Here is a 24752-nt window from a genome sequence, read left to right on the forward strand (position 1 = left end):
CGCGTTCAAAGTCTTTCTAAAAATTACTGATTTAGGCGTTTTGCACGACGTTCAGCAAATTTCTAATTGGAACCATAAAACCATTCTAACTAATGAAAGGGTTAATTAATAAATTTTACTTAATTATGCGATCTATTGCAGAGATTAGCCACCCACGTAATGTCCCCCTGCCTGCGTAACTCACTCGTACAATATGCATAAGTGTAGCTTTCATAACTTTAAAAACAAATCTGCAAAGTATAAAAAAAACGCAGTATATTTAAACGTTATTACTATTTACGTGACCATCACCGCCCCTGTAGTATTCAACATGGCGTTTGAAAATCTTTTTCGTACACATCCCACATTTCTGAATTTGCTACTAATTTTCACGACAATATCCATGCTTCTATAACTACCGGTGTAATTTTCTGACTTTGCTAAATCCTTTGACACCGTGCCCGGTAAACGTTTACTCTATAAGCTAAATCAACTCAACATTCATCCCTTTATCATACAGTGAACCGCTACTTGCTAGATCCTTCGATACCGTGCCCCTATAAATGTTTACTCTGTAAGGAAAATCAACTCAACATACATGCCGTTATCATACAGCGAGTTGCTACTTGCTAGATCCTTTGATACCGCGCCCCATAAACGTTTAATCAATAAGCTAACACTACACAAGATTCATCCCTTTATCATACAGCGAATCGCTACTTGCTAGATCCTTCGATACCGCGCACTATAAACGTTTACTCTATAAGCTAAATCAACTCAACATTCATCCCTTTATCATACAGTGAACCGCTACTTGCTAGATCCTTCGATACCGTGCCCCCATAAATGTTTACTCTGTAAGGAAAATCAACTCAACATACATGCCGTTATCATACAGCGAGTTGCTACTTGCTAGATCCTTTGATACCGCGCCCCATAAACGTTTACTCAATAAGCTAACACAACACAAGATTCATCCGTTTATCATACAGCGAATCGCTACTTGCTAGATCCTTCGATACCGCGCACTATAAACGTTTACTCTATAAGCTAAATTAACTCAACATACATCTCGCTACTATAAAGCGAATCGCTACTTGCTAGATCCTACGATACCACGCCCCATAAATATTTACTCTCTAAGCTAAATCAACTCAAGAATCATCCCGCTACCATACAGCGAATCGCAACTTGCTAGATCCTTCGATACCGTGCCCCATAAACGTTTACTCTATAAGCTAAGTCAACTCAACATTCATCCCGCTACCATACAGCGAATCGCTACTTGCTAGATCCTTCGATACCGTGCCCCATAAACGTTAACTCTATAAGCTAAATGAACTCAACATTCATCCCGCTACCATGGAGCGGATCGCTACTTGCTAGATCCTTCGATTCCGCGCCCCATAAATGTTTATTTTATTGTTGTTGTTGTTGTTTACGGGTTTATGGCGCAAGAGCTCCGATGGCCATACTGCGCCAAACTAGGTAGGCTAAAAAAAACATTGGTAAAAGTACACTCACTAGACTGGAACTTGGCTATAGTTTATGTAAGATACCTCTAGTTTTGAGGAAAGCTAAAAGACGTTCAAGTGATATGAGAGGCTGCTCCCCAAGAATTAAGACAGGGTGAAATGGTATGTTGTACTTGAAAAACTCAGAGAAATAGATCTTGTATTGTTGTAAAAGGCCACGGCAAAGAAAGAGAACATGCAGAACAGATAAAGCTTCCCCGCAGTGCTCGCATATCGGCGGTTCCTCACCTATAAGCAGGTATTGATGGGTTAGGAACAAATGGCCGATTCTCAGCCGGCACAGGAGAGCTTCGTGGAAACGATTTTTATTATACGAGGTTTCCCATGCACCAAGTTCTGGCTTGATGACATGAAGCTTATTGTTATCGGCTAACTTCCATTCAGATTGCCAAAGTTGCGAGAGTGAAAATTTTACGGACGCTTTAAGGTCTTGGTAAGTTATGCAGACATTCGATGGTAAAAGGTTCTGTGGAGAAGCAGCTAGTCTATCTGCAGCCTCGTTGCCTGCGATGCCCACATGGCTCGGGATCCAGCAAAACTCAATGTCCTTCCCACCAGCGAGTCCCTGTTGAGCTCTGGCCCGTACAAGTCGAGTCAACTTATTCGTAGTTGGTGTGACTGAACATACTGCAGTAACAACACTTTGAAAGTCTACAAATATAATGGCTTTAATCACTTTGCTTCTGATTATATAGTCAAGTGCTGCCAGAACACCATGTAATTCGGCAGTAAAAATGCTGGCGACATTGTGAAGTCTGGTAACATGGGTAAACGTATTTGAATAAACAGCTGAGCCGACGTACATTGAGGACTTGGCACCGTCAGTATAAAACTGGCGGTAATATCTGTATTTTTCTTGCAGAGCTAAGAATTCCTGTTGTAGAATGAGTGGAAAAACATTATGTTTATTAACTTTTGTAAAATACCAACTGCAAGCTATTTGTTTCATATCCCACGGGGCAGTATGATATGCACTTTCTAGGAAATGGACACCCTCTCGTGGCAGGTTAAGGGAGAGACGGAGACTCTCAAAACGAAGGCTCAAGGGTCGAATAACTGTTGGTTTATGCTAGAAAGTACGATAAAACTTAGATTCTCGAATACTATTGTGGGCTGAATGGCTGGGTTCTGATAACACCTTGTAGGCATAAACCAGACTTAGATACTGCCGCCTTTTTTCAAGTGACATTTCATTGGAGTCAGCATGCAAGCTTAAAATAGATGTTCTGAAAGCACCCGTCGCACGACGCAACCCAAGGTAATACACTGGGTCAAGCAGTTTTAAGGCAGACGGCCGAGCAGACGCGAACACAACAGACCCTTAATCAAGGCGCGATCGTACAAGAGAGAAGTACAAACGAAGTAGACACCTCCTATCAGAACCCCAAGACTTGTGTCAGAGGACTTTAAGAATGCTCAATGTCTGCATACATTTCTGCTTTAGCCATTTGAGATGGGAGGCAAAACTAAGCTTACTGTCAAATATCAATCCCAGAAACTTATGCTCAGTTCTAACTCCGATGGCATCTCCATTTAACATGAGCGAGGGCTCTAACCAGAGACCCCCACCGCAAAGAAAATGGAACACAAATAGTTTTTTCTTGAGAGAACTTAAAATCATTGTCGTTAGCCCATTTAGTAATTTTATTTATGGCTAGTTGTAGCTGCCTTTCACAACTAGACATATTACATGATGCCACAGAAATTTGAATGTCATCCACTTATTATGAATATGATACTGAGGAAGGTATGACACGACAAAAGAGAGTTAATTTTTATGGCGAAGAGGGTGATACTCAGTACTCTACCCTGAGGAACACCATTCTCCTGGAGAAAGCTGTTGGATACTGTTGTACACGGAAGAAATGTCCACTAAGATAGTTTTTTTATACAATGAAGTAATCTGCCGCGTACTCCATGTATGAACAAGTCACGTAGGATGCCATGCCTCCAAGTGGTATCGTAAGGCTTTTCCAAATCAAAAAAGACAGATACGCAATGCTGCCTATTCGCAAACGCCTCTCGTACAACAGTCTCCAGCCGGACTTAAGCGTCTATGGTGGAACGTCCTGATCGACACCCACATGGATTTACATTCAAAATATTGTGCTCCTCCAGGAAATAAACAAGGCGCTTATTAACAATCCTTTCAAACGTTTTCTCCAAGCAACTAGTCAGTGCAATCGGCCTGTAACTTGTAGGAAGTGAAGGATCCTTTCCAGGCTTTAGCAACGGAATTACTTCTGCCTGCTTCCAATCGAAGGGGAAGTGTGCATCGTTCCAGAGTTCATTGAAATATGTCAGGAGGGCTGAGAATGACTCCTTGATAAATGGCGGTTGATCTCGAAATGTAATCGATCAGGGCCGGGGGATGAATGCTTCCGGATTTTGAGAGCCATTTGAAGCTCAACCATTGTAAACGGCTGATCATATGGTGCAGAGGCTCCTCCTGCCAAGCTGACTTTCGTTCTTTCTGCATCTGCTTTAAACTTCAGAAACGCTGGAGAGTAATGAGATGAGTTTGAAACGGCTGCAAAATGAGCACCCAAAACATTTGCCTGGTCATGTAAAGAGCTTACAGAGGGAAAAAGAGGGATTGTAATGCAGCGGTATTTGCCTTCAACCTTGTGCAGTCGGTCCCACACTTCCTTTGCTGGGACATAAGAGCTTATAGAGGAGGGATAGCCTCTCCAGGACTTCCTCTCGGCCTGTTTCCTCGTCCATCGAGCTTGGGCCCTATTTCGCTGAAACTCTATCAAATTCATGAATGTCGGATATTTGCGAAATATACCCCATGCCTTGTCCTGTTTCCTCTGTATTGGAACAATCATCATTCCACCATGGTTTACACTTTTTGGGGATACTAGAGGAGGTTTCAGGGATGGAGCGAAAAGCGGCATTGGTGATCTGTTGTGTAATGTATGTGGTGGCTTCATCGTGTGTTAAGGACAAGAACATGCAAGGCTTAAGCTCTGCATTTAGGTTGAATAGACTCCGGTCTGCCTTGTCAAGTTTCCAACGAGGGGTACGGTTCATTAGGCTTGGAACTGAAACAAGACTATCCAGAATGATTGGAAAGTGGTCACTTCCAAAAGGATTTTCCAAGACTTTCCATGTAAATGAAGAAAACACTGAAGGGGAAGACATGGAAAGCTCGATAGATGTAAATGAATTGTGAGCTGCACTGAAAAAGGTTGGTTATCTCTTATTCATACAGCACAGCCCAGATGTTAATAAAAACCGCTCGAGGACTCCACCACGTGAGTCTTGGCGGGCGCTACCCCATACGGGGTGGTGAGCATTAAAATCTCATAAAAGTAAAAAAGGGTGAAGAAGCTGTGCAACAAGTCTTTGGAGATCATGAAGATGCAGTGGAATGTTTGGTGGAGTATAAATAGAGACAACAGTGATGAGGCGATCCAAAAGAAGTCGCACAGCCACTGCCTCAAGAGGTGTGCAAAGAGGAACCTGCGAGCATGCGACTCCACTTTGAACAGCCACAGCTACTCCACCTGATGCATTTGATGAAGGGCGATCTTTTCTAAAAAAACTGATAGCGACGTAACACTGAATTATGATGATCATTAAGATGCGTCTCTTGTAAGGAGAGAGCTATAGGACGTAATTCGTCCATAAAAATATTGACATCATCAATATTTCGTAAAAGACCGCGGGAGTTCCACTGCATCAAAGTAAATTTAGACATTATTCTAAAACACAATTAAAAGATTAGTAAATCAGTAAAAGTCGTAAAGAACAAGTAAAAGTAAAACCTTGACTTTGGCGCGCAGGGCAAAAAAGGATGTCCTACGTCACTTTGGAGGGGCTACTGGTTTTTTGCTCTTATGCTTAGATTTAGATGTCTGCCAGTCCATGTCGTCTTGATCAGACGCTGGCTCAGACACCTCACTGCTGTCATCCATTGCCTCTGATCATCCGATACCGTGCCCCATAAATGTTTACTCTATAAGCTAAATCAACTCAACATTAATCCCGTTACAATACAGCGAATCGCAACTTGCTAGATCCTTCCATACCGTGCCCCCATAAATGTTTGCTCTACAAGCTAAATCAACTCAACATTCATCCCGCTACCATACAGCGAATCGCTACTTGCTAGATTCTTCGATACTGTGCCCCATGGACGTTTACTCTGTGAGCTGAATCAACTCAACTTTCATCCCGGTATCATACAACGAATCGCTACTTGCTAGATCCTTCGATACCGTGCCCCATAGACGTTTACTCTATAAGATGAATCAACTCAACATTCATCCCGGTATCATACAACAAATTGCTACTTGCTAGATCCTTCGGTAGCGTGCCCCACAGACGTTTACTCTATAAGCTAAATCAACTCAATATTCATCACGTTCTCATACAGCGAATCGCAACTTGCTAGATCCTTCGATACCGTGCCCCTTAATGTTTACTCTATAAGCAAAATCAACTCAACATTCATCCCGTTATCATACAACGAATTGCTACTTGGTAGATCCTTCGATACCGTGCCGCATAAACGTTTATTCTATAGGCTAAACCAACTCAACATTCATACCTTTATGCAGCGAATCGCAACTTGCTAGATCCTTCGATACTGTGGCCCCATAAAGGTTTACTATATAAGCTAAATCAACTCAACATTCACCCCGCTACCATACAGTGAATCGCTACTTGATAGATCCTTCGATACCGTGCCCCATGAATGTTTACTTTATAATCTAAATCAACTCGACATTCATCCCGTTATCCTACAACGAATCGCTACTTGCTAGATCCTTCGATACCGTGCCCCATAGACGTTTACTCTATAGGCTAAATCAACTCAACATTCATCCCGTTATCATACAGCGAATCGCAACTTGCTAGATCCTTCGATACCGTGCCCCATAAATGTTTACTCTATAATCGATATCAACTCAACATTCATCCCGTTATCATACAGCGAATCGCTACTAGCTAGATCCTTCAAAACCGTGCCCCATAAAAGTTTACTCTATAAGCTAACTCAACTTAACATTCATCCCGTTATTATACAGCAAATCGCTACTTCCTAGATCCTTCAATACCGTGCAACATAAACGTTTACTGTATAAGATAACTGAACTCAACATTCATCCCGTTATCATACAGCGAATCGCTACTTGCAAGATCCTTCCATGCCGCGCCCGGTAAACGTTTACTCTATAAGCTAAATCAACTCAGCATTCATCCTGTTTTCATAGAGCGAATCGCTACCTGCTAGATCCCTCTATACCGTGCCCCATAAACGTTTACTCTATAAGTTAAATCAACTCAACATTCATTCCGTTATCATACAGCGAATCGCTACTTGCTAAATCCTTCGATACCGTGTCCCATAAACTTTTACGCTATAAGCTAAATCAACTCAACATTCATCCCGTTTTTATACAGCGAATCACTAGCTGCTAGGTCCTTCGATACCGGGCCCCATAAACGTTTACTCTATAAGCTAAATCAACTCAACATACATCCCGATATCATACAGAGAATCGCTAGTTCCTAGGTCCTTCGATACCGCGCGCCATTAACGTTTACTCTATAAGCTAACTCAACTCAACATTCATCCCGTTATCATACAGCGAATCGCTACTTGCTAGATCCCTCGATACCGCGCCCCATAAACGTTTACTCTATAAGCTAAATCAACTCAACATTTATCGCGTTATCATACAGTGAATTCCTACTTGCTAGATCCTTCGATACAACGCCCCATAAGCGTTTACTCGATAAGCTGAACCAACTCAAAGTTCATCCCGTTATCATACAGCGAATCGCTATTTGCTAAATACTTCGATACCGTGACCCATAAACGTTTACTCTATCAGCTATGTCAACTCAACATTCATCCCGTTATCATTCAACGAATCGCTTCTTGATAGATCCTTCGATACCCTGGCCCAAAAACGTTTACTCTATAAGCAAACTCAAATCAACATTCATTCCGTTATCATTACAGCGAATCTCTACTTGCAAGATCCTTCAATACCGCGCCCCATAAACGTTTGCTCTATAAGCTAAATCAACTCAACATTCATCTCGTTATCATACAGCGAATCGCTACTTGCTAGATCCTTTGATACCGCGCCCCATAAACGTTTACTCTATAAGCTAAACCAACTCAACATTCATCCTGTTATCATAACCGAATCGCTACTTTCTAGATCCTTCGATACCGTGCCCCATAAACGTTTACTCTATAAGCTAAATCAACTCAACATACATCCCGATATCATACAGAGAATCGCTAGTTCCTAGGTCCTTCGATACCGCGCGCCATTAACGTTTACTCTATAAGCTAACTCAACTCAACATTCATCCCGTTATCATACAGCGAATCGCTACTTGCTAGATCCCTCGATACCGTGCCCCATAAACGTTTACTCTATAAGCTAAATCAACTCAACATTTATCGCGTTATCATACAGTGAATTCCTACTTGCTAGATCCTTCGATACAACGCCCCATAAGCGTTTACTCGATAAGCTGAACCAACTCAAAGTTCATCCCGTTATGATACAGCGAATCGCTATTTGCTAAATACTTCGATACCGTGACCCATAAACGTTTACTCTATAAGCTATGTCAACTCAACGTTCATCCCGTTATCATTCAACGAATCGCTTCTTGATAGATCCTTCGATACCGTGGCCCAAAAACGTTTACTCTATAAGCAAACTCAAATCAACATTCATTCCGTTATCATTACAGCGAATCTCTACTTGCAAGATCCTTCAATACCGCGCCCCATAAACGTTTGCTCTATAAGCTAAACCAACTCAACATTCATCCCGTTATCATAGAGCGAATCGCTACTTGCTAGATCCTTCGATACCGTGCCTCATAAACGCTTACTCTATAAGCTAAACCAACTCAACATTCATCCTGTTATCATAACCGAATCGCTACTTTCTAGATCCTTCGATACCGTGCCCCATAAACGTTTACTCTATAAGCTAACTCAAATCAACATTCATTCCGTTATCATTACAGCGAATCTCTACTTGCAAGATCCTTCAATACCGCGCCCCATAAAGGTTTACTTTATAACCTAAATCAACTCAACATTGATCCCGTTATCATACAGCGAATCGCAACTTGCTAGATCCTTCGATACCGTGCCTCATAAACGTTTACTCTATAAGCTAAACCAACTCAACATTCATCCCGTTATCATAAGCGAATCGGTACTTGCTAGATCCTTTGATACCGCGCCTTATAAACGTTTACTCTATAAGCTAACTCAAATCAACATTCATCCCGTTATCATACAGCAAATTGGTACTTGCTAAATCCTTCGATACCGTGCCCCCCATTATCGTTTACTTTATAACCTAAATCAACTCAACATTCATCCTGTTATCATTCAGCGCATCGCTACTTGCTAGATCTTTCGATACCGTGCCTCATAAACGTTTACTCTATAAGCTAAATCAACTCAACATTCATCCCGTTATCATAACCGAATCGCTACTTTCTAGATCCTACGATACCGTGCCGCATAAACGTTTACTCTACAAGCTAACTCAAATCAACATTCATCCCGTTATCATACAGCAAATCGGTACTTGCTAAATCCTTCGATACCGTGCCCCCCATTACCGTTTACTTTATAACCTAAATCAACTCAACACTCATCCTGTTATCATTCAGCGCATCGCTACTTGCTAGATCCTTCGATACCGTGCCCCATAAACGTATACTCTATAGCCTAAATCTACTCAACATTCACCCCGTTATCATACAGCGAATCGCTACTTGCTAAATCCTTCGATACCGTGACCCAAAAACGTTTACTCTATAAGCTAAATCAACTCAACATTTATCCTGTAATCATACACCGAATCGCTACTTTCTAGATCTTTCGATACCGTGCCCCATAAACGTTTACTCTATAAGCTAAATCAACTCAACTTTCCTCCCGTTATTATACACCGAATCGCTACTTTCTAGATCCTTGGATACTGTGTCCTCTAAACGTTTACCCTATGAGCTTACTCAAATCAACATTCATCCCGTTATCATACAGCGAATCGCTACTTGCTAAATCCTTCGATACCGTGCTCCATGAACGTTTACTCTATAAGCTACATTAACTCAACATTCACCCCGTTACAATGCAGCGAATCGCTACTTGCTAAATCCTTCGATACCGTGCCCCATACATGTTTACTCTATTCGCTAGATCAACTCAACATTCATCCCGTTATCATACAAGGAAATGCTAATTTTCTCTTTAGCCGTAAGGAAGCTACGTATATTGGGGAGAGAAACTCTCCGAAATCGATAGCGAAATCGGCGGTTTGACAGGTCAGCCTCCTGGTACCAGTTTGATTTTTAATATATATTAACGACCTCCCACTCAAGTTATCATCCCACATCAGAATATTCGCGGATGATTGTGTTATTTATCGTCCCATCACTAAGCCGGGTGATCAAGACCTATAACAACAGGATCTAAATATCATTTAACACATGGCAATTAAACATAAGAACAAATAAAGCTAAATATGTATTATTTGAAAGCCGATCCTCTTCATCAAAAACGAAATATACACTCAACCACGCCGACAGAGAGAAAGTTAGTACTTAGAAGTACCTAGGACTCACGTTTCCGGAGGACCTCACTTGGAATGAACACGTCAATAACACCGTGTCCAATGCATGTAAAGCGCTAGGATACAATAAACGCAATCTTTTTCGCTCATCATAGACTGTAAAACTGACCTCATATAAGACATGAATCAGGTCAAAACTAGAATTCACTAGCATCAACTGGTGTTCACATCTAGCATATCATATCGTCGACCTCGAATCGGTAGAAAATAAAGCATCACGTTACGTTACTCATGACTACTCTTATACTTCGAGTGTCACAGCTATAATAACACCTAGACTTAAACTCTTCATCAGCAGAGTTTCGTAGCTTATACCCCCCCCCCCCTTCATAACCCATCTTACATTTCCAAGCGCCTTGATTATCCCCTTAAAGTTCGGCGTTAATGCTTCAGAACTAATGAATTTCAAGACCCTCTATTCTCTCTTGTTACTGCCAACTACAACTCATTGCCTACGCACATTGCCTACAAAACTTTAAAAAAGCCTTGAAATGTGATTTATTTTGTGAAGTGTGTACAGTGTTATTTTTTCGAGCTTTGCTCTGGTTTTTATTGTTGTGTAGTTTATAGTAGATAGTTACCTCCTTATGTTAAGCCCTCTCTTGAGCCCCTTTGAAGTAGTAAAACTCAACATAACTCATTGCTTTTTAGGCTAGCTGAATAGAGGCTAGAAAAGTTTTGTTAGTGTAAATACTTTTTTCATCTTCTATAGCCCCACTGGCGGCTAACACTGCGTGACGTCGTTCTTTTTTCTGCTGAGAAATATATAATAAATAATAAATTTACATTTTTATTGCCTGCGTACAAAGCTGCAAAAGCTAGGAGTCCGTTTGAAATATACTGATACTTGAATTTTCTCGCAGGCACGAAATTATAAACAAAACAGGAAATTCTCAAGCCGGTAAGCAAAGTTTCAGGCCGTTTTTGCGAGCGCTTGTACTGAAAATCAGCTTTATTGTTGAAACAAAAACGGGCACACTTACTGCCACACGAATGTACGCGAAACACTGGGCGGTTATTGATGTGAAAATGTAAGCCGTACCCTTCAGTTTATTGGTTTGTCTTTGGTTAGTAAATACAGGGTGTTTTCGTTTAAATCGCCCAGGCTTTTGAAAAAAAAGGAGATGAGTGTTAGATGAGGTCCGTCGTCACAATGTATTTTTCAAGTCCTCCGGACATTAGATAACCGAATGATTATCATGCGAGGTTGACTAAGTATCCATAATTTTTAATTAACTTCTAAATGATTGGTTTTAGGGTTCACGTTGCAGTTGCAGTATTGAGGGTAATTACTTTTAGACGTCAGATCTATTTAAACATTTTTTTTCAAATTTTATTTGTTTTTAATATATAGATTTCGATATTTTCAATTTTTTAACCCAATTAAAAAATTACCCACAAAAAAAAAAGCGCTACAAGCTCTGATCACACTAACACTAACTCTGATCACACTGACTCTTGAAACTTGGAAGAGTGTCGTACTAGTTTCAATAATGACCTGACTATCTCGGCAGCGTATCCTAGCTGAGTGCGCCGACAGCCCGAGTTACGACGTGACTGGAACAACTACATCTCTCTTAACGTTATTTGGGGTTTGCGGATTTTTTTTTCGCACAATTTTTAAATCGAACTAAGAAACATTAAAATTGAAGAAATAATGTCTGAAAACTTTCTAGATATTTGCAAATTCTTTAAATTCGTCTGACCTCAAAAAGTAAGTTCTTTCAATATTGCAATTGCAACATAAACCCTCAAACCAATATTTTCTAAATTATAATTACCACATTTTACTTAATTAGTAAACTTATCCTGACGATCATTTCTTTATCTAACGTCTGCCAGCCTCATCAGTACCTCGTAACTGCAGCACTCCTTTAGTAGCTCTCATCTCTTTTCTTCAGAAGTATGTTAGAATTAAAAGCCAAATTCTCTGCAGTATCGAACATGCGACATAAAACGCTTCTTCTCTTGATCCATCATTATAAACAATTTCGTTGTTATTAAACTTCACTCTGGTTTTCTCGCATATGGATACTGTAACTTCTGCCGTTGCTCCGTCGTATCACAATCGACAACCTGCTAGTGTGGTTGTCTGGGACACAATATAAATGGTTGCTAAAATGTCATTTCATATATATATATATATATATGAATGGACTTTTTAGCAAATCTGACGACTGTGCTCTGTAGACTCCTGTTGACAAGAAATCTGTAGAAACCTTGTAGAAAAATGGCTATAAGATAGGAAGTGGACAGGTATGTTAAAAAAATAATAAGATGTCAACAGACTGCCTCACATTTTTTTTTGTAAGGGATAGAAGTAGATAATTGTCGGTCATGACCAAAAGGTTGATGGTGCTCTTAAAGTCGAAAATCAAATGCAGGTTTCCAGTCTCTCTTGGTAAAAATAATGCTGTTGCACAGTTACTATGCCTCACCAAGTTAATGACGCCATTTTTGACTAAGGTCGACTCGTGGAGACTTCTCGAAACCAAGTGGAAAAAGCCTTCTTTTCTTCCCTTTAAAATTGTCCTCCATGCAGACTGCAAGCGGATTCTTGCTTTTTAAATCGTAAAGTGGCTGTGATCGCGCGGTTGGGGCGCGTTTTCGTCGACCGCTCCTGCCTCCTGCCAAACGCTGACATCTGCCGAACACTTTCGCGAGCAGCGAAGCGGCAGCCAATCGCAACACGACGCCGACTTTCGAATCAAGATGGCCCCGGTCGCTGGTTAGACATCTTAGGCGTTGTAGTCCTATTGTTTCAGCAGATAAATCAGCAAAGAAGCGTGATGTTTACATCCGTCATTGGAATCCACCAAAAAAACAATTGGCTCATAGCTTTAATCATAATTCAACACGTAGAAATGTGGTGGGGAAAAATAACAATACTTTCAAATCGAAGAAAACAAAACCTGCAGGAGAAAGTCTCAATGTCCTTCTACTCAGAACGTCATTGAGACGTTCCCCTTCTTCTGTCTGTTTATTCGACTTGAAAGTTTCTTAACTTTCCCGCACCACAGTTTTCGGTGTTACATTATGATTCATTATGAATGTATTTGACGTGTGTATTTAAATACTAAAACGTGGGTATTTTAAATACAATTGTAATTAAATACAATTTTCTTGGCAAAAATACATCCCTCAAATTGATTGTAACTGTCCAGAGCAGGAAGAAAACTACGTTCTGCACCGAATGCAGTGTATCTCAATCAAGCACAAGCGTTTAGTGACTTGTGATTACGGTGCTAGTCCAGGGCAAGAATAGTGACGAAATCGACGTTCACAGGCAGACTGGCTAAATAATAAATAAGTACCTGTGACAACTTGTGATGCTTTCCAGTCTGATTTCTACCCATATTTTTGCCTGGAACATTCTGAATGCGCGGGGCGACCAGATTTTCGTAACTGGTGCGAGTTGCGACAATAAAAAATTCTCTAGCTAGTGCTGCGCGTCTTGGTCGTCTCGGGTCTTTGTTGGTCTATACCAAAATGTAATCGACAAAAAATCTGCTTGAAGCTCTGTGCTTCTTTCACCTATTACGTCCAAGCTGATTACATTTTTTTTGTAATCATATTTCTATTACGTTACTAGAGCCTCGCACAATAACTCCCGAGCGTGCGATGGAAAATTAAAATGAGATACCCAGAAACCCGTTGGACGTGCCCCGAAGTCGCTGACGCAAATTTCGAGGAATGTATTTGGAAAAGTATTTGGAGGACACCAAATACATTTGGTTGTATTTGTATCTTGTACTTAAATGCTTTTCTGGAAATTTAATTAGATTTGTAATTGAATACATTTTGACAAAGTATTTCGTATTTATATTTTGATATATATTTGCATGTATTTTGCCCATCCCGGTTGCGCTTATACTCTTCCAGCGAACCTGCGACAATAAAAGGCGTGCAGATGCCTGGCCGTTTTATTAAAACGGAGCTGTTAAGGACTAGCTGTCCCAGTTTCGTGTCCCTCACCAAGTGAATGTTGACGCCAAACTCTGGACAGCTATCGCTTTATGAGCGACGGCGCCAACCAGACAATCGGCTTGCCAGTGTCTGGTTGCCGCTATCGCTCATAGGTGGCAGCTACCTTTTCAGCCTTTCTACTCTGGTTTTCGCCAGAGTGGAAAGGCTGAATTTCTCAAGGTGTCGTCCTCGAAGTCGTCCTTGAGGTCGTCTTAGACGTCGTCCCTGAGGTCGTCCGAGAGGTCTTCCTAGAAGCCATCCTTGAGGTCGTCCTAGACGCCGTCCTCGAGGTCCTTCTCAAGGTCGTCCTAGAAGCCGTCCTTAAGGTTGTCCTTGAGGTCGTGCTCGAGGTCCTCCTTGACGTCGACCGTGAGGTCATACTAGGTGTCGTCCTTGAGCTCGTGCTAGACGTCCCTGAGGTCGTTCTAGGCGTCGTCCTCTAGGCGTTGTCCTTCAGGTCATCCTAGAAGTCATCCTTGAGGTCGTTCTAGATGTCGTCCTCTAGGCGTCGTCCTTGGGGTCGCCCCATATAGTACAGCTTCGCTGGTCTTCCTTCTTCAACAAAGTGGAAAGCCTAAAAGGTTTTTTTCTTTATCTCGAACATCTTGTTTTTAGAAATGCGTAAAAGTCTTCGCGGGAACACACGGTATATATGTATGTAAATATTTACTTAGCTGCAGGTAATGCCACTTCAAAGCTTCCCTTTCATTTCAAATTTTATATAAATTTAAAAAAGAAGCAATATCACAAGAACTATTTGTGTGCTGACATCATACAAAGATTTAACGGGTTAAACTTTAGGGTACGTTGAGTTCTCCTGCAGTTTACTAATTTGAATAATATAAAAATGGCCGATCGGTGGCCGAGTCGGCTAGCGCTCTTCCGCTCGGAGTACGTAGAGCGAAAGCTCTAGCTGCAGAACCCAGGGATCCTCGGTTCAATCCCTACTCCTGCCCGCTTGGATCTGGATGAGCATCGTACCGGCGTGCGGTCGTGTTTCACTGCGAGATTCACGTTATAGTCCCCGGGTTACCGGTTGTACAACACTGGCTAAATTCCACATCTACAACTGAGGCACCAGACTCTCATCGACGTTGACTTACTTACGGCTGTGTAAGAATACACAAAATATTGTTATTTGTATATTAATATAGAAAGCAAAAACCTGCATAATACAAAGCTTTCTATTTTATTTTAAAACATCAAACCTCTTGAAGCAATGTTTCCACACTTCAGTGTATCGCATTTGATAAAGTTGTGCCTGATATATTCGTTTTGTAAATTTTGATATTGGCGTCAACCTCTCTGCTGAGCACTCTTACCCTGTCTCAAGATGATTCACAAAGCGGCGCTTCGCTCCATACATGTTATACCAATTTTGTTTTGCTATAACTACTTTGCGTTGAATGAAAGCTCCATGTTTGTAAATACGTCGGAAAAATAACTTAATTAAATAAAATTATTATTAATTAAATTAAATAAAATATTTAAATGAAATGAAAAAATAACTAAACTAATCATAAAAAATAACTAAAATAATCATAAATAACTGGAACGTTAGAAAGAACTATTCAGGGTGTGTGATTTTATTCGAACAGTTTTTTTTAATAATAGGGGGTGAAAGTCGGACGAGTTCTGTATTTGCCATGTATTCATCGTCCTCAGCGGACATGAGTTGAGGGGATAATGATCACGGTTAGTTGAATCATTCTCTGAAACATCCTAATTCCCTTTTAAAAAATTGGTTTTAAACATCATGTTGGAATTGCACTATTGACGGCAATTAAAATTTAGGCCCAGAACAACTTAATATGCTTGTGAAAATGTAATAGTTCTTGAGGTTTTAAAGCACGAAGGCACACTTGCATCCCCTAATTTTTTTTTTCCCGAGCGATATATTATGGTTCTCGGAAGACTACTCAATTAATATTTTGCTACAGAGTCGCGTATACTTTTAATAAAGCCAAAAACCGCAACTGCCCGAAACCGAAACCGAAACCGCGCACACAGGAGAGAGTGGCGGAAGTCACGTGGCTACATACGATCGTGCTCTTTTTCTTTTCCCTCTCCGTTTTTTTTTTCTTTTGCCGGGCTTAGCAGACGACAACCATTGCGGGAACTGTTTGCCGTGCGATTTCTTTGCAGTTATGTTTGTTCCGCTCGGTGTTCTGCGCTTCAAGATGAGTTGTTTCGTACATTAAAGGGTTGGAGATGAGTAGTGAGTGCCCGTGGTGAATTCCCGTGATCGGCTACGAAAAGAATACCCCCAAAATGTTGCGTGAAGGGCTGGCTCACATGTCTTGCTTTCGAAAAAGGTGGCATTGTCTGCAAGAGTCTGCACATGTTTCCAAAAGATCAACGGGATCGGTACCAATGGCTGGTGGCAATTTCGACAGTTCCGGGCACCTCGGAAAGCGGACGCTACCGGATTCATATGCTCCTTTCATTTTGTGGAAAGTGACTATACATTGAGTTCGAAGGTGTCAAAAAGGGAAGCCCATACCATTTAGTCCAGGAACGCATCGTCCACAACATTTTTTTTTCAGTGATAATATAAAAAAAAGGATTAAACACCGCGAAATTGTTAGTCAAAAAGTCAAAAAAGAAAAAGAAAAAGTGCGCCTTTACTAGGGATCGAACCTGCGCCCGCTGTGTGTGAAGCGGACATCTTTCCACTGAGCTGCGGGGAATTTCTTTTTTTCTTTATTGTACTTACTGGGGGACCTTTTCATAGTAATGCTTCCGGTCCTCTGCGCAACATTTTTTTCATCAACGTAATTGCAGCTCTTTAGAAAGCGCAAAAAATGGGTTTCGTATTTTTTTTTCTATTTGTAATATTGAGTCAGTTCTTTCAATGAACCACGCCTTTGATTAAATTTGGTGGTTGTGTCTAAACCTTATAGAATGGTCCGTGACCACGGAAAAGAGAGTGAGCGGGATTCAGACCGGCCAGTTCGTGATCGGTGGTTTTCGGGCGGAAAGAAACCAAATTTCGAGCCGCAAATTTTGTTCTGGGTAGTTGGGCTCCCATATGTCACGTAGAACTAAAAATCTCGGCGAGAATAAATACCCTCTCAGTGTCCCTTTACAAATTGCGCGCAAGAAATCGCAATGAACACTGCCCATAATAACGCTTGGAAGTGTGGCGTAGTCGTTTTGGTGTCATCACTTCTCTCACGGGCTCACCGAACAAACACATGCTGCCGAGATTGCGACTACATATTTAAATGCAGATGTCAATGTTCCAAGCATGATTGTGGAAAGTTCACTTGATGAATTTTAGCGGAATTTTTAAATGGGGCGAAGAAACGCGAAAATTGATTGATTAATATATATAAAAAAACATTTCTTTTCGCGAATTCTTTAAATTGGTCTGGCCTCTTATAGTTATTGCCACCAGTACTGAAATTCCAACATGATACCAAGAGTCAATAATTAAAAAAGTTAATGAGGAAATTTTAGGTAATTAGTCCGCTAGGGTGACTGTCTTCTCTCATTGGAAGTCTGCCGAGCCTTATAGATACATGGTAATGACAGAACTCGCCCAACCTAACTTCGCCCTCTATTAAAAAAAAGCACTTCGATTTAAAGGGATGCGGAACCTCAATTTGAATTTCTCAAAATAAGGCCGCAGTAGCGTTGAAGGGGACGCTACGAACTCCAAAATATCACTCATACATCGATATCTCAAACGGATGGCCGTGTATTTGGAAACGAAGGGCGCGATCAAGCGAAGACTATGACGTCACGATCCTCCTGAAAATTTTGAGAATGAGGGAGGCGGCCTCGTTTCTCTCCTTCTCGCTTCGGTTCACCTGCTCGAAGGGACGACGTGAACAGGAGAGGGAATAAAAATCTTGACGTGTCGCGTGTCGCCGGCCTCGTCAGCCGTGTTCAATCGCGCACTTGTTTTCTAAAAAAAAAACGACTATCCCTTAGAGATATCGCTGCATATGTTATGTTTTTGGGTTGGGTCCCGCCTATCGTTCCAGCCTTGTTTTGCGAGTTCCAAGTTTCGGTTCAGTATCCCTTCAAGATCAAACACCCTGATATGCCAAGACTCACGTGTACAGTCTTCAACGGTATAAAAGGCCCATTTGACGTGCCAGCTTTAGGCAGCTGTGCAAGATTCGGCTAAGCCTGGTTCCCATTGCTTGGGGTAAGAAAGAGAAGAACCTTTAATCAACTGTCTACCTGAATTTCGTGCCTCTGACCAACGTATGTTTAGCGCCACCGGATAAATTGGCTGGGCGGTTGTGTCCGACAGTTTGCGGGAAACTGAACCTTGGGCGCCTGAAAAGTGGTTATAGTACCGATTTATGCACTTTTAGCGAGGCATTTTTAACCTTTGTCTACGCCTACGGATTTTATTACCTCACTTTTATTTTTGGTACGCTATGTTCACACATTTTTCTGTTTTTTGTTAAAACAAATAAACAAATTATCAAAACGTACATCTTTGCTTTTTGTTTAATTTTAAAACTTGTTTATGACATACCGTGTATCTTAAAGATTACTCTGTATTCTCCCCGGCGAGTGCATATCTGATGTATAAACAAAATAGTTACAGGTATCTCTGGAAGAATCGGAGGAATTTGTCTGACGGGAGAGAAAGTAGCTGCAGCGACGGATGACGCCCAATTCAGCGGCGTCAGGTACTCAGCTATCCAGCTGTCGCTTCTGTAAGTTCATATATTACGTACACTAACTATAGGTTTTAAACCAGCTAACATATATTATATAAACTTAATAAAAGAATTGCACAGGTCAGCTTTGATATTCATAACATGTCAAGAGAGACTATAAAAAGAAAAAATGGTAACACATTGATTCTATGCATACATTCAGAATTACAAAAAGTGTGTTTTTATGTCAGTAGGATGCCCAGTTAAATCCAGTAGGGAATCTTCCTGCTACATTTAGCGGGCGATTATCGATTATGCGTAACGTACAAATCAGCTTTATAACATATTATGCGTTAATATGTCAGGCTTTCTTTCTGTTTCATCAGAGCTCATATTTTTTTTTTATATTCGAAATGCTGACTTTTATATTATCAAGGCATTGTTTCAATGCCATTAACCCTAAAATTGAAAACTTCGTGCGGCCCAGACCGCGCCCCCCCCCCCCCCCCCCGAATATCCTTTTTCGTCCAAATTCTGAAGTTTGGGCGAAGTTTTAACTTGTAATCTTCCGTGTTTCTTGTTTAGAAATTGGCCTTCTCGCAACGTGTCGCTCTTATTTTTAAAAAGCGGGTCCGTTTATCACCGAGCAATCACCGACCCATCTCCTAAAATTGCACATGTTTCAAGCTGCTAGAGCATATTTTCGGTAATGTTATAAGCGAATATTTATGACTCAACAACACACTGACCGAGTTTCAATACGGATTGAGAAAATGGTTTTCAACTACAACCTAACTGGTATCTACCAGTCATGAATTTGCAAGACCGCTAGGAAAGCAGTCGAAATCGATGTTAGTTTTTTTTTTTAGAGCGCAGCTCTTAGGGGCCCGTTCCCGGCTTGAGCGGCGTCGCCGTCGCCGTCGCCGTCGCCGTCGGCGTAACCGCGCGGTGCATTATGGGTAAATTTCCCCGCTAAATCTAGCGGAAAAAATTTCCCCGCTAAATCTAGCGGAAAAAGTTTCCCCGCTAAATCTAGCGGAAAAATTTCCCCGCTAAATCTAGCGGAAAAAATTTCCCCGCTAAATCTAGCGGAGAAAATTTCCCCGCTAAATCTAGCGGAAAAATTTCCCCGTCAAATCTAGCGGAAACAATTTTCCCGCTAAATCTAGCGGAAAACTTTCCCCGCTAAATCTAGCGGAAAAAATTTCCCCGCTAAATCTAGCGGAAAAAATTTCCCCGCTAAATCTAGCGGAAAAATTTCCCCGTCAAATGTAGCGGAAAACATTTTCCCGCCAAATCTAGCGGAAAACTTTCCCCGCTAAATCCTAGCGGAAAAAAATTTCCCCGCTAAATGTAGCGGAAAAAATTTCCCCGCTAAATCTAGCGGAAAACTTTCCCCGCTAAACCTAGCGGAAAAAATTTTCCCGCTAAATCTAGCGGAAAAATTTCCCCGATAAATCTAGCGGAAAAAATTTCCCCGCTAAATCTAGCGGAAAAAATTTCCCCGCTAAATCTAGCGGAAAACTTTCCCCGCTAAATCTAGCGAAAAAAATTTCCCCGCTAAATCTAGCGGAAAAATTTTGGTCACGTGACCCGGGGGGTCACGTGACCTGGGGACTCACGTGACCCCCTCCCGAGGTCACGTGACCTCTGAGGGGGCAAGTGTTTGCCCCCACGTGACCCCAACAAGGTCACGTGCCCTCGGGGGGGGGTCACGTGAGCCCCCCCCCCGAGAACACGTGGCCCTCAGTACCCTCCCCTCCTCCTCCTCAAGAGCTGCGCTCCAATTCGGCGTTACAGGGAGTGGTAAACGACTTTCACTTTTTTTCATTTTAGTAAAGCATTTGACCGAGCTCCCCACAGGAAACTAATTTTGAAACTACATAGTGTAAGTCCTCGAGAAATCGTAAACTGTGTTCGTTCCTACTTGCTACATCGCAAAGAATTCGTGGAGGCGGAGGGCTTTCGTTCGGAGATGTTGGATGTCACATCAGCGTGCCGGAAACATCCTGGTGCCACTACTATTTTAAATATATAGAAATGATATCATTGACGTTGTAGAGCCACCTGTGAGCATCACATTATGTGCGGACGATTGTGTCTTATTTAGAAATGTAACTGCGCCTTGTGATCATAATTTACTCTATTCTACTCAAAGTGCTATTCAAGTGTGTCGAATGAATCATAAAAAATGAGCCGCAACAAAACCGTTTCTCTTCGTATCATTAACAAAATTAAACGCTGCCTGTCTTTCTATCCCATTAAAGATGCTCTTCCTTTTAACGTCAATTGCTTGAAATACATCAAGTCACCACCAACAAAACCTTGAGTTGGTCAAATCCTACCTATAATGTTTCTTCGGCTGCTTTCCGCAAACTTCGTCTGCGTCGATATTAAAATCGAAAACGACCCCCCGAATGCTAAATTGCTCGCTTACACCTCGATTATTTGATCTAAATCAGACTACTTTTTTTGATAGTCCGGGATCCAATTACCAAAAAACACGCGGAAATATTGGTGAAAGTTCAACAATGACGCCTTTCGTTTTATTTAAGGAAAATATAAACACACATATTTTCCATTAATGCTAATGCATACAAAGAAAATGCCGACTCTATACCACCGACGTAAGTTACCTCGGTTTAATTTTTGTCCTCAGCTCGTTAATGATCAAGTATCTTTGAATCACTGTTTTTCCTTACTCTGGCTTTCAAAGAGGTAAATTAGACAAAACCACGAATACTCTTTAACTCCCTTTTTTACCTGAACTAACATATTTAAGTTTTCATACTTTCCTTGAACAATATAGAATGGAATTTATTACCCCGAGAAATGCTTACTTAGAGCAGATATTCAAACATCGTTAGCAAGCGCTTTGTTACCCTGATTAGATAAGTGAACCTTTTGTTCGGAGTATTATACCGTTTCCTTGCTGTGCTTTTTGTACTTTTTGTACCCTTGAAGTGTCATATAACTTGGCTACTGTGATTGTAATGTAATCCGAGTTGATGGTGATGTTTTTTGTTTTGTTTGTGAATGATTGTATTCATTACGCACAGTGTCGAATAGTGACGTGTGTCTCGAGATCATTCATTGTTCGTCATGCTTGATGTACAGGCGTTGCTTCCTTTTTTTTCCCATCCTGCCGGGACTCACGTGGTCCGCAGTATGTAATCAATAACTATAAAAAAAGGGGAATGACCTGACATTTTCTCGTGCATTTAGGTTGCCTTAGAATGGCGGAGCGTAATGGCAGGCATTGGTTGTGTGGATGGGGCCTAGATTTCTAACGACGCTTTTATACACACTAAGAAGCTCTAAATTACAACCTGCAAGGACGAAACCCTGTCATTTCTCAAATTATTTCACGATAAATCACCTGGGTCGAGCATAAAGGAACACTGGGGCTGACGCGCGCTCGTACAACGTAAAAAAACGGCGAGGTTAAAACAAAGTTTAACGTGTGGTCTGCTTTCTTTTTCTGCCCTTTTGTCACGTTCCCTAAATCTTTCTCACTATACAACCAATGTCAGCGCCCTTAATATGCCTTTCTTCTTCGATAGAAATCAAAATGATTTAAATGTCGTTGGTCTAACTACGATAATTAAAATTAAGTCGTAATTAAGTGAAAAATTAATTATAAATATGTTTACTTACCCTTTGTCTATCCTTTCAAACATAGGATGCTTTCCGGATGCATTTGTTTGGTATTCAAATCAAATATTCAGACAAAATATACCTCAAGCTGAACACAAGCGAAAAGTAGTCGTCTTCAGAGCAAATCGAACCGTTGTACCTCGTTTGTTTCCTCAACCTTTTCGTCAGTTAAAAATATATTCTTATGTGTATACCTCGCACTATAATTAAATTTGCATAAAATTTATCTTCTACTGCATTCAAAGATCGAGCAAATGGAAGAACTTCATACGCTTGAAATTACTTTTAGTATAAACAAATTACTATCCGATTTAGATTGTATAAACCGTATGAGGTAAAATAAATGTTACATTCTGTTTTTATATAAAAAAGAATTCTACCCTGCGTGGTCCGTTTTCGTTTTTACCCTCCCCCCTCCCCCTCCCCCATTACCAATAAAACAGCTGAAGAGTTAATTACTACAAGAGAGTATCTAGATAATGGCGCTGTCCCGGGCTCTTTCTTCCCATTTCCGGCGAAGAAAAAAAAGTATGTGACAACAATTGCCTTGGGACACTCCACTGTACACGTAAAACCTTATGGTCTGGGTCTCACAGTTGAGATCAATGGCGTAGCCAGGAATTGTTTTCGAGGGCGGGAAGGGGGAGGGGGGTGGGTTGGCTGAGGTGTCTGGGATGTTCATGATTTGGGGTGCGGAGTGGTGGAGTTGAGGGGGGGGGGGAGTCAATATGTCTGTATATGTTACAGTTTTGGCTGGATAATTCCGGGGGGAGGGGGGGAGTGTGAAGCCCCATAAACTTTCTCCCTGGCTAGGCCACTGACACTTAAGAACGGCGTAGTGTTTCTAGGCCCTTCGATAGGGAAATATACGCAAGAGATATGAAAAGGCTGCATGCTCCAGGAGAACTTATTGCATTCAAGCAAACGCAGAGAGGATGCAGGCGAGCTGGTGGACTTTCAACAGCTTGAACACCAGAGACAGGAACAGAAAAGTGCACAGCAGAGTCACACAGGTCTGCGTCCATGGTCGACGCTTTTGTTCCCTAGTTTTGGGTGTTAAATGTGTTGTAACATGAATGTTTTTGTTTCGTATGTCAGTACATTAAATAGGTTTTAGCCATGTGGGAAGTACGATGAAGTGAGACATTTTTGGTATCGTTTTGAATTGTGCTGAACCTCTAAGGTGTTTTCACCGTTCATTGCCTCCACGTTACTGCTGCACTGTCTGTTGGTTAGGTGCCTTCTTTGCTAAGAAATATATATTTAACTCCATCAAAATTTCTAAAACGCAAGTTCAAAATTATATAGTTAGAAGCCTGACAGGTGAAAAAATTAACTTTGTAATACCTCTGCTCTGAGGGCGTTCTTAAAGCCATCCGATCGAAGACTTTCACAGCATTGGCAAATCAGGTCGCGATTCCACTCGGTGCGCGTGCAACATGAGGGGTGCTCTACTTCGTTTAAGCTGAAGTCCAGACTCAGCCGACGCTACGAGCTAATGATGACAATCAAGCAGCGTCAAAACTGCAAGTCAATGGGCCTTCTTTGTTTAGGATTGGTTCAGCCAAGGTAGAACATGTACAGAAATATAACGAACACATTGATGGTGACCTTTTCACGCTGTCTGATTGGTCCTATCAGTTCGTAGCGTCTGCTGCGTCTAGACTTAAAGGCGAAACGAAGTATAGTTAATCAATTCTACAGAGGCCTTCCCTCTGAACGCCCTAGACGAGCCCACTAAAGAAGTATTCTTACATGGTTTGTAATTCGGATGCTTGAAACTTCTTTATAAGTCTTATTGTTTGACTGTGGCACTCTAGGTGTTTTGTTAGAACGACTGATACTTCTCTCTACATTTTAGCATGGGTGCTGTGTATGACGGCCAGGGACCTCCTGGAAGAGAGTTCGTACCAGGTAGCGACGGAGCTGATAGCTGCAACCCTAAAGACGGATTTCTGATGGGAGAATGGGGCAAGGATGAGAAGAATAGCTCAACGTTATCTAGATGCACTTCGTACCAGCTCGTACGTGGTCTAAGGTACGTCTGATTTTGATGGAATGGATTCAGATATAGCCTCAATAATGTCCAGAACAATGTTAATTAATACAAGCGGTACTTAACCAGGCACTGGGTGCCCTAATATTAAAAAGAAATGCCAGAGACATATCAAAAAGCTTATCATTGAGGACCAACGTTAAAGGTGGTAGAATAAAGTGGTTTCTGATATTGTACATTTATGGTAATAAAATAACTCAATTTACGGGCTCTAAGCATTCTAAAGAAACCTAAAAATAGATTGATACACGCCAGATTTCCGTAATAAAAATGGGATCCAAGATCACAACGTGGC

General features: G+C 41.3%; 1 protein-coding gene across 1 annotated transcript in view; it reads left to right on the forward strand.

Annotated features, from left to right (window-relative positions):
- The window catches only part of LOC121837787, a 50446-nt gene extending 25904 nt beyond the window's left edge, over positions 1-24542 (forward strand). Inside the window, exons 5-8 of the mRNA XM_042293596.1 lie at positions 11017-11054; positions 18684-18801; positions 24263-24439; positions 24527-24542. Coding sequence (XP_042149530.1) covers positions 11017-11054; positions 18684-18801; positions 24263-24439; positions 24527-24542 — 349 coding nt within the window. The remainder of the gene's footprint in view (positions 1-11016; positions 11055-18683; positions 18802-24262; positions 24440-24526) is intronic.
- Positions 24543-24752: the final 210 nt, after the last annotated feature.

Source organism: Ixodes scapularis, unplaced genomic scaffold, assembly GCF_016920785.2.
Source record: "Ixodes scapularis isolate PalLabHiFi unplaced genomic scaffold, ASM1692078v2 PGA_scaffold4__175_contigs__length_147842914, whole genome shotgun sequence".
NCBI classification, from domain to species: domain Eukaryota; kingdom Metazoa; phylum Arthropoda; class Arachnida; order Ixodida; family Ixodidae; genus Ixodes; species Ixodes scapularis.